The sequence below is a fragment of the Lacerta agilis genome, chromosome 8 (genome assembly GCF_009819535.1).
Source record: "Lacerta agilis isolate rLacAgi1 chromosome 8, rLacAgi1.pri, whole genome shotgun sequence".
Lineage (NCBI taxonomy): Eukaryota > Metazoa > Chordata > Lepidosauria > Squamata > Lacertidae > Lacerta > Lacerta agilis.
Window position 1 is genome coordinate 74,661,179 of NC_046319.1, and position 10,703 is coordinate 74,671,881.

General features: G+C 50.1%; 1 protein-coding gene across 1 annotated transcript; it reads right to left on the bottom strand.

Annotated features, from left to right (window-relative positions):
* Nucleotides 1-371: 371 nt before the first annotated feature.
* On the bottom strand, nucleotides 372-1,139 carry LOC117051716 (cornifelin-like). Its single transcript, XM_033158343.1, has 2 exons — nucleotides 894-1,139; nucleotides 372-561 (listed from the first exon to the last, which is right to left on the bottom strand). Exons 1-2 carry the CDS (start codon nucleotides 1,009-1,011, stop codon nucleotides 380-382), a joined length of 300 nt encoding a protein of 99 aa, XP_033014234.1. The 5' UTR covers nucleotides 1,012-1,139; the 3' UTR covers nucleotides 372-379.
* Nucleotides 1,140-10,703: the final 9,564 nt, after the last annotated feature.

The following is a 10,703-nucleotide window of genomic DNA, read 5'->3' on the forward strand; positions in this document are numbered from 1 at the left end:
GCACCTTCCTCAAAACCAGTTCCCACGAATAGCAGGGATGGCATGATGGGAACTATCTACTGAATGGGATGTGCTCTCAAGATGAGGCTCCCTGGATCTGCATAGCAGCCTGCGTCTCCTCCAAACTCTGTCCTCTGGCCAAACCACCAATCCGGCAACCTTTCCCCTTTCTCCACATTGGACTTTTGTATGTTGCAGTCAAGAGGAAGAGCCTACAAAGAAAGTGGGCTGCTGCAACAGCTGCTGCTGCGGTGGGATAGAGCTCTGGCGTCCATTGTGCGAAAGGCTGCGGAGCTCGGTGCATTTTCTCCCTGCCTGCCTGCCCCTCCCTTCTTCACCCTGGATATAACTCCCGTGTGCCAACCGCGCCTCCTGGCAATCATCTGCTGGAACTTTCCCAGAAGTCCCCCCCGGGGACGGGTACCTTGATGCGCAGCTGTTCTCGCAGGCCCGTCCGCATGGCCACAAGAGCCCCCGGCAGGAAGGGGACGCAGAAGCACTCGCCGTACTGCGCTCCCACCTTGCAAGTGAGGCAGGGAAGGCAGAAGATCCCGCAGAAACCTGGAGGAGGGGGCAGAGAGGAGGGCTTCAATTTGACACGGAGATTGCCAGAAGCAGCTTAGTCCCTGGACAATTTTCAGCAACGCTAACACTCTGCTCTGGACCCTGAAGCTGAGTGCCTTTGATCTGGATACCTGTAAATCAGCAAATGGGTACGAAAAAACAGCGCCTCCATTGGGGAAAGACATGCCTTTGAGGCAGCCTTGAGCCCTGCACCTAAGAGGTGCCAGGCAGCAGTAGGGTGGCTTTGCTGGAACATGGGGAGCGAAGCAGCCATGCCCAGGGTACCCTCCTCCCTGCCCCCAGCATGGTCAATCCCCAGCAACACTCACATATTGTTTGGTCCGAGCTGCAGTCCGTCAGTCCCGATTTCCAGTCCCTGTATGGACACGGGGAGCAGTTGTTGACGGCCGCAGGCTGAGTGACCACAGGGCAAGGCTGGAAAGCCATGAAGGAGAATGGTGCCAGGAAGAGAAGGCACTCCGAGGATCAGAAGGAGGAGGTCGCCCAGCACCCAGCTCGTAAATAGCTATCAGCTTCCAGTCACAGGGATCCAGTTTTCAGTTACTTTCCCAGTTAGGTATCCTCTGGGGGAGTGCTTCCTTTGAATTACCAAGACTCGTGTCTTACGGGGCAGTTTGGAAGAATTTGCAAAGGCTTGCAGCTGGAACACAGCACACCTGCGATGATGGGAGGCCGTGGGTGTGAGTCTTGGCACACAGAAGAGAAGTTGGTTGCAGGTTGCAAATAATCCAAAAGCTCATTTGAACATTACTCCTGCTACTGTTCCTGCCACTGGCGGCAGGGGAAAGATTATAATTTCAAAAGGAGGCTGAGCATGCAACACTGCTGGAGAAGGAAGGTACGCTGGGTGTCAAACCACTGACTCAGAAACGCCTTCAGCTGAGTTCAGTGGCCAGGTTGTTAAGGGGAGGGGCGTCCCCAGGTGTGAAATGTCTTGAAAGCCCTGCCCCCTGACCCCAAATATGCAGTGGCAAGCTGTGCTGTTTGAACAGCGATGAGAAAAGTGCATTTAACGGTCTGCCACATGCCAGCCTTGTAGGTGGCACCAGATTATTCAGGAAGGTAAAATCTGCATAGAACTGTCCAGGAACTCTTCTAAATGGGGTGGCTGGGAAATGGGGTGGATGTTGTTCAGCGTAAGTGCGGATAAGCCCTTGTGGGGGTGAATCCTGACTCGATGTGCATGCCATTGGGGCTCAAGATTGGCTGCAACGTAACCACTGGTGAGGGGTTTGTCTTCGGGTGGGTGCACTTCTCCAAAAAGCAAACGAGCCAGGCCTCAGGGTGTTCCGTGTTGTGTAAGTGCAATAAGCTTTGCACAGGTGCACCAAAGTGCAAAAAGGTTACTTGTGTATTTTGAAGAAGCAATAGTGTAGGAAGGCGGGGTCGGTGGATTGTGGTTGCCACCAAAGATACCTGGCAACTTGGAAGTGGCACCTAAAAACAGCAACACCCCTCGGAAACGGCTCTGCATATTCATAGGGGTGCACCGTTAGCAACAGCAGTTTATGGGGATTTAAGGAGGAACACTGATTTCCAGGGAGTTGGGGGCTGTGGCAGCAGAATCCCCCCCCCCCCCAGTTCTGCTGCCTCCATGTTAGCGAGCATTTCAAGTTCAGTAACGTGGGAGCGTTTCAGTTGGCAGTCGTCGCAGCGATTCATGGGATTGTAACAGACTTGGACTGAACCTGGTGCACTCCAAATCCTTTTCCGACCCTTTAGGGAGGAGGGGGAGTTGCAATCATCACGAGCCCAGCACGTGCGCAGGGGATGGTGGCATCCCCTGCGCCCACTGGCTGAGCCCTGGGCGCGGTGCCCAGCCCGCTGACCAACCGGCTCAGCTGCTGGGTGTGGCCGGCTCCATTTAAGCCGGTGCGCGTCCAGGGCTCACCCTCTTTCCTGCTCCCCTTAGCGCGGTTGGTCGCCGTTAAGGGGCCTGGTAGGAATTTTCCCACTTGGCAAATTGGCTTCCGCTTGGTGGTTTTTCGCCTACCTTGTAGCAACTCGTCACAACTTTGGTTTGGTGGTTAGGCATTGGATTATCCCAGTTAGGATCTCGGTGGGGGGGGGGAGGTTCGGCCATCACCTCCCCCCAAGGCTTTGAAGGGTACGTCAGCAAATGAGTCCGGGGGGCGTGTCCCTGTCCGAAACCACGGTGGGTGAGGGCCAAAGGCACGCCCCAATCCGGTGATCACTGGGTGAGGCCCTAGCTGATGTGCAGCAGCAGGGTCCCTCACCTATAGGTGGTTAACCCTTCCCGGACTGCCAGCACAACGTGCTGGAGTCGGATATTTGTTAGCTAGTTCCAATGCCTAAGCCAATACCGCTCAAATTCGTAACCAATGAAGTTGTGGCCTTTTATGCCCATTAACCTTATTTCTGGTGTCCTGCGTCATCATTTCACCTCGGGTGGGATCGGGTATTGATATGCAAAAGCTCTCCCCACAAATTGGGTCAAAGCAGTGCAGATCGTTTCCCCCTGCAGGGTTGGCATCTGACCCCTCGCTCATGTAGCCGAGCTCACCGAGCAGCCCATCTGCATGCCAGTTGCTTCATCGTTAAGAACGACACGAGCCAATAAGTTAATTATTGATGGATTTGTCACAGGAATACATGATGGGTTTTTTTTCAATAAAATCTTATAAATTATTTGAGCGCCTCCTCTTTATGGCTGGGGTGTGTGTTTATCTAACTGCTGAGATTAGACCAGTTTTAATAAAACGAGACCAGTTTTATAGTGCGTAGGTCTATCAATGGCTAATAGTCATGCTGTATTTGCTCCCAGACAGATCTAATTAATCTTTACACTCCTAGTTCCAAAGAGGTTGTGTTGACACTCTGCAATTGAGCATAGGGACCCACCCACACCTCAGCTAAACGTGGCCTGTGAATCTCGCCTGCTTCTTCTCATTCCTCATTCATGTGGCATTCTCCAGTTGCTGCCGACCTATACTTTCTCCCTAAATCCAGTTACTCCCTAGTAATACTAGCACATCGGAGAGGGTGCTACACGGTGTTGTTGGCATCCGTCTTGTCTCTAGAGATAATGGAGTGTGCCTCTGGAGGGTGAAATCAAACCACTGTGTTACCAGCACCAAAGTTTTTCCTCCTGATCTTAAAGATTTCTAAAGCCTGCTGTTTTTTTAAACAAACAAACAAACAAACAAACGGGAGGCTTAAAGTTTTGTATCATGTTAAAACCCCTGCTACATCAAGGTGCAGACCCTCTCATGGCTTCATTTTGTGTCATGCATATATCAGCTATCTACTACTGGCAAAGTCGGCACCCTGACAAGCCCCAAAGGGATACCAAGGCTTAAAACGGTGAGAAAAAGTCCACACCCAGATTAGTTCCATTTTAATTAACAGCTTCTGTGAACAGGAGTTTGGGTTTAAATTTAAAAGGGCACAGGGAGCCTTGTTTGCTGGGAAACGGCTCAGCAACATTTCTTAAAAGCAAGGGGTTGTCTTGCACTTTCCAGCACCCAATCTTTCGTTGTGCAGGTCCTTCCAATGAACTCCTGTAGTGCCTCGAATTGCCTGCTGCATGGTGAAATCCCACTTGAAACTAGCACCAGTCAGGGAGCAAAGCCAGAATGCCCCATTACTGGAACAAGAGTCCTTTGATGGTGCATCTACATTTATTGGCCAAGTTGCACAAACTAATAACATAGATACCTGATTAAAATGTAATTAAACCATTGAATAATAAGGGGTGTTTCACACAAAACAAATTAATTGTCTTTTTATTTGTCACCTAAGATGAAGGCATGTGGGCAGGGGCAATATCCACCTCTGGTGACCTACTTCTGCAAGTGACTTTCACTCATGCAAATGGTGTGTGCAATAATTGGATAGGGTATAAATATTAGCTTGGCAGAGGAACATAGCTTGGCTTTCTTGCTTCACTCTGCAGAAGAGTTCTGTGTAACCTAGAAACGCTCTAGAATTTTAAACACAAGCCGTTCCAAAGGCATTGCCCTACTGGGTCTGTTGCTGCATCAGGCAGAGCAATCCTAAATCCAGGAAGCTGGTGGAACTTAATGCCGGTTTAAGTTACCCTTATTCCAGATTCAGTTTGGGGCAAGGCTATACCCAAGCCTGCTGGAGGGAAAACAAGCCTTGAAAGGAGAATTTCACTTATGCCACACTTCTGCGCGGTGTAAGTTGTGCCAGCTTGCCAGGTCTCATGACTGAGCTGGAAGAGGTTTGGCATAGCTGTAAATCTCTCTTTGCCCAGTCCTGCCATGCTCCTTTTGGGGGACAGGCCAGCTTAAGTTTGGACAGTTTAAGTGGGGGTGAGGGAGTTACACTTGCAAGACCTCCAAACTCTCATTCAGGTGGATCCTCAGTTCAGATTGCACTATAAGCAGAAAAGCAAGATTCTAGCAGAGTTAAATGCTCAGCATGGGAGGAGAGTCGCTCTTGAGCTACTGCTGCAAAATCAACAGAGAGTCTTGCAGCACCAAAATGTAATTCTGGCAGAAGCTTTTCACTCCACAAAAAAAAGCTTAACAAAACTGCCAATCCCGAAGGTGCTAGATCGGGGGTCAGCAACCTGCGGCTCCGGAGCCACATGCGGCTCTTTTACACGGCTGCCGCGGCTCCGGGACGGATACGCCCGCCCACTTCTCCAGCTGGCAGCGACCGCCCTCCAGCTGGCCGGCGGCCCGCCCTCCAGAGGCTGAGGGCGCTGCTCAGGGGCGTACCCAGGATCACCTGGCCTTGAACAGTGGGGCAGCGGGGCTTGGAGGTGGGGGTGCAGTAGAGGTGGCGCAGCTCAGCCGAGGGCTCTGGCGGGGAGCGTGCCTGAGGTGCGCACGCTCCTTCGGGAAGAGATGGAGCTGGGCTAGCGGGAGGGGGAACTTTGAAGACCCCGCCTCCGCCTCCGAAGCAGGTGCCCATGGGAGAGGCCGCCCCCCCCCGAGCCTGCCTGGCGGGACCAACCCTACCCAGCTCCGGGAGTCTTCCTAGCGTGGGAGGCGGCCTTGGGGTGGACAGGGGAGCTCCGGGGTCGGAGGGTATGTGGGACCCCGCGGCATCCAGAGGCAGCTGGGAGGCGGGACGGGATGGGGGCAGCAAGGGGGCCTTCAGACGCGTCCCTGCACGGGCACTGGAGGCCAGGACTCCTCGGCTGGGTCGTGGGACCGCGGGGGAGGGCTGGGCGCGGTTCCTCTCGGAAGGCTGCTAGCTGCTGCGTCGAGGCGACGACGAGGTAGGCAGCTGCGGGCTGGGCCAGGGGCGGAGGGTGGCGGGCGAGGGGGGAAGCCCTCTTTTTAAAAATGGTCGAGGAAGCGGCGCCTGTTTCCCTGCCGCTGCCTCCTTCGCTCCTGGTTCCGCTCGCAGCCTCAGACCGCGCTCTTGCGGGCGTGCGTCTCTCTCCGCCCCGGAGCAAGGCCGGGACATTTTGCAGTTTTTCCTCTGTCCTGAGTGTGTGTTAGGGGAGCCTTGACAAAGCACCTGTTGGCGTGGAAGAGAGGAGTCCTAACTTGGATCTGTGTTCATGTGCAAAATCTATCGCCATTGTCATTAAGGGGGCAGGGAACTCCCCTAAAAAGGTTTGAACACTACGACCTACTACAGCCACCTGTATGCAAGTCAGCACAAACATCACAGGCTTCTCTGGTGCAATTCTGTGCTTTATTTAGCAAGAGAGGAGGTTGGAAGAGGTGAACATAGCCTCTGGTCTGGAATATTAAGGGTAAAAGATACTAAGATTATTGTAAAAGCCAGCAGTCTTCAATAAGACATGGGACAAACATTTAACACAAGTGTGCAGTTGAGGACTCATTTTTTAAAACAACAACAACAACAAATCAAATATTTGTATGCTGTTGCAACCCACCTTGGATCAGGCTGTGACCTGGTAGTGGTCCCCAGGGTGGATAAAAATGAATGATTTTTTTTTAAAAAAAATGGATTTTTAAAATTTAAATCGGATTTTTTTTATTTAGATCGGATTTTTTAAAAATAAAATGCAGTGTTATATTTGTTTTAAATGTCGCAATGGTTTTGCGGCTCCCAGATTTTTTTTCCCCTTCGGAAACGGGTCCAAGTGGCTCTTTTGGTCTTAAAGGTTGCAGACCCCTGTGCTAGATTAATACGGCTAGCCCTCTGGAAAGTGTTGCAGAAACATTTCTTGCAGCTGATCTGTGCAGCTTCCAGCTTATAGGGAGGCAGGGGGTGGGGCAAGCAATGTTGCTCACTCTCTTTGGCCTCCTGTTTGAAGTGCCAACTGACCAGAAGCCAGAGATATGATCAAGGTAAGGCAACCAAAAGATTATGGGTGTGCCACACCTCAGGCTCACCAAAAGCAGCTTCTGTGCAGCCCAACCTGCTGAGCGGGACTTGGAAGTGGACTGCAGCAGCTGCTACTGAGGTTGAACATCAGCTGTAGATCTCTATGCCTTCCACGAGTTTGCCCGATCCTTTTTGTGTTCTAATGCCTTCTAAACTGAAGGATCTGAAGTATCTGAGGAAGTGTGCATGCACACGAAAGCTCATACCAAGAACAAACTTAGTTGGTCTCTAAGGTGCTACTGGAAGGAATTTTTTTTATTTTGTTTTGCCTTCTAAACTTGTTGCTGTCCCCTTAACTTGTGGCAGGGTGTTCTGTAAGGCAGCTAATGCATTGAGCGAAGAAATGCACCTCACAGGCGTTCTCTCAATAATCCCACATTACATTTCCTATTCTGACCCTATTTTGCTCTGTTTTAAAACTTTTATCATTGCTACAGCAGTTAACACCAACGGTCCTCGTTCCTCCAACCACAGGGCAGCCAGATGAGATGGCTATGAGAAGCTCACAGGCTGAGCAAGGAGGCACCCACTTCCCCTTTCACCTGGAAATTGGGCGTACAGCCTTCAAGGCGGTTCCTGGATGCCAAGTGCGATTCCTCCTCCTTCCCCTCCATCTTATTGCCAGTGAATTAGCTAGGGCAGTTCCCTCAGATAAGAGATGCATGAGATTCAGAAATGAACCCAGTCAACTCCAAAATAAAACAGCATCATCTCTCTGTGGCTGCACATGCTCCAACCTGTCAAGAGATACGTATTTTACTTTTCTGTTATATAAATTTTGACCGAGCCCGAATACCAGAGGATCAGGGCGATTGATAATGTATTTCAAATAGCAGATGAAACCAGTGATGGGGGGTACACACACACCAAATTTGGAAAAAAATTCCCACAATATTTTTCACCTCTATATTTTCAGTGGGAAAATCTCCCATTTTTAGAACAGCGGTTTCCCTTAAAATTTAATTAGTTGCACAATGAATTAATTCCAGTTAAAAATTGGCAATGGGAAAGCTTGCCTGGCATCTTTGTTACTTATCTTTTGGCGCCTGGCAAAAACATTCCTCTTCTCCCAGGCCTTTGGCTAATTAAACAATCTATGCCTTTTTAAGCTGTGCGTGTGTGTACGTTAAGGGGGTATTGTTTCCATTTGTGACTGTGTTTTTATATTGTCAACTGCCCCATGATCCTTGGATGAAGGGCAGTACAGAAAAGTAATAAAGAAAAATAAATACAGGAAAAAGAAACACCACAAATCAGCATTGGCACAATCATATTGTTGTGCCCACTCCAATCTCCCAAGTGGCAAGAAACTCCAGTGGTCCCAGGGCTTCGGTTTCTTTGGAATAACCATCGATGGAGAATGTGATGTCCTTAGGATATTTGGTTTTGCTTACACATGTATACAACCACCCTACAGGATGGAGGGGTGCACAGCAGGAGCACCCCAACAGTTTTTGTTTAGCCATTAGAGATCAAGGGAAGCCCCAAAATAGATCTCTCTGTGTCCAGCACAGAGCAAAACACCTGTCTTCCCAGCTTTCAGAATCAGACTGGTTTGCCCTGTTTTATCTTGCAGATTCTAACCTCACAGTCATAGGATCACAGGTCTGAAAGGGACCCACAGGTATCATCCAGACTGACCCCTGCCAAACCTATAGCAATGTAAATATAAATTGCACTAGTCTGCCATCCTGTACTCATCAGTGGCCAACCTGACGTCTATAGGAAGCCAGCAAGCAGGACCTGAGAGCAAGAGTTCTTGAAGTATTTGGGTCATAAAACCTTTGACCCAAGTAGTGCTGCTGCCCGGTGCTGTAATCAATCAGCTTTACGATCCTCCCCGACATCTAATGGCTGCACAGTCATGCTCCTCTCTCAGGCTGCACGTTTAAAACAGTCTTCAGTAGCAGAGTTAGCACAGGGTACGATGGCTTCTTTAGGTCTGCTTCTCCAGTGGTGTCTTAAAATAAATCAACTGGACACCAGTGCTACTAATCTAACAGAGCTTTATTGTAGTAGCACACAAAACGTCCTACAGACTCGAGTTGCATATCTGCAGCTTTCTCTCATACATCAAAAAGCAACAGCACAGAAAACAGCATCGAGGGGAAAGCAAAACAAAAACTCCCCTTTTTCCAGACAAAGGAAAATGCCCGTGTAGCTGTGGGCAAGCCACCCAGGATCAGAATACCTCCTGGACAGTTAACTATATGATGACCAGAAAACCTGACAAGAGTCCTCTTGTGATTCCCAGAAATTGGATAGCAGAGAAGCACCTTGCCTCCAACAGTGGAAACAGAAGCCACTGAAGTCAGATCCCAGTTTAGTTCAGGACCGTGGATATTTTTCTGATCCAAAGTTTTCCAGAAAACCCGCTTTCATTTTAATTTGTAGTGGATTTATTGCTCACTTTACTCCCATCATGGAAGTCACATTTCCACGGTGGGTCTCCCATTCAGGCACTGAGCAGAGCCAGACCTACTTTGTTTCGGCAAGATGGACATTTCAAACAAGCTGAAATCACTGGCTAACTCTCGAGTCAGAGAGCTCAGTGGATGTGCTGCAATCTAACCCTCAAAACTGGTCCTCCTTGTGTTTTGAAACCTCTGGGACAAAGGCCAAGGGATGGGATGAGAAGTGCCAACACCGCCCAAGTCTTCAAGTATGGCAGGTTGAAGACCTGGGTTCTATTCCTGGCTCGGAAACAGATAATCCATTTGGTAGGCTCAACTGGCAAGCGTACTCTCCAAGGTTGTACTGCTTCAAGCTTACAACTATGTGTGGGAGTTACACATTTGACTCAAGGCCCACACGGTGTAGTATTTGTCATCAGGCCCGTGCAGAGCTTGCCTGAGGCCCAGGGCAGGAGTCCCTGGTTGGTTGGGAGGCACAGAGTGCTAAGTCTGGCAGGCCCCTAGTGGGGACTCCTGGCCAGCTTAGCCCGCTGGGGCATGGGGGAAATGTATTCAGATTCCCCCCCCCCACCCTCTGCACAGGCCTGTTTGTCATCCTCACTTCTCTCAAGAGTCATTCAATCCTGATTGGCTCTGGACTGCGGTGGCTCTTGCTGTCAGATGAGGAAGAAGAGGCAGTGGAGCTTCTGAATACCAATGCTGGAAAACAGCTGCTAGGAGAGTGCTCTTGTGCTTAGGTTCTGCCTGTGGGTTTCCTGCAGGAATCTCGTTGGCCGCTGTGAGAATAGGGTGCTGGACTACATGGACCATTGGCCTGATCCAGCAGGCACTTCTCATGTTCTAATGAGTAGGGCACAGAGGATGCTGTCGGTGGGGACCAGTGGGTCCCTGCTCCTTATGAGAATGGAGATTCCAACTAAACATCAAGAAGAACTTTCTGAAGGTAAAAGCTGCTCAACAGTGGAATGGACTTGCTCAGGAAGTGGTGAACTCTCCTTCCTTGAAGGTTTTAAAGCAGAGGTTGGATGGTGATCTCTCATGGATGCTTTAGCTGAGATCCCTGTAGTGCAGATGACTCTCAGGGTCCCTTCCAACTCTGCAATTCTATGATTTTGTGATTGCCTTTTTTCTATTAATTTGCAAACCTGTCTCCTGCATCACATGGCAAGATGGGAGTCTCAAAGATGTGCTCTCCCAGGCGCACATTCCCAGCATGTCCGCACTCCTGTCTCAACGACATTTATGCTGGCTTGGTCATGTCCACAGAATGGAATAGGGTGGGGATCTTGAAGAAGGACGTGCTCTATAGGGAGCTGGCTTCTGGCACCAGGCCAACTGTGCATTACAGAGATGTCTGCAAATGAGGCATGAAGGCTGGCAACATCTACCCCCGTTGTGTGAGAA

Coding starts and splice junctions, on each gene's coding strand:
- LOC117051716 (XM_033158343.1), bottom strand. CDS start 1,011: ATGGCTTTCCAGCCTTGCCCTGTGGTCACTCAGCCTGCGGCCGTCAAC. Junction 562..893: donor CAGCTCGGACCAAACAATAT/GTGAGTGTTGCT, acceptor CCCCTCCTCCAG/GTTTCTGCGGGATCTTCTGC.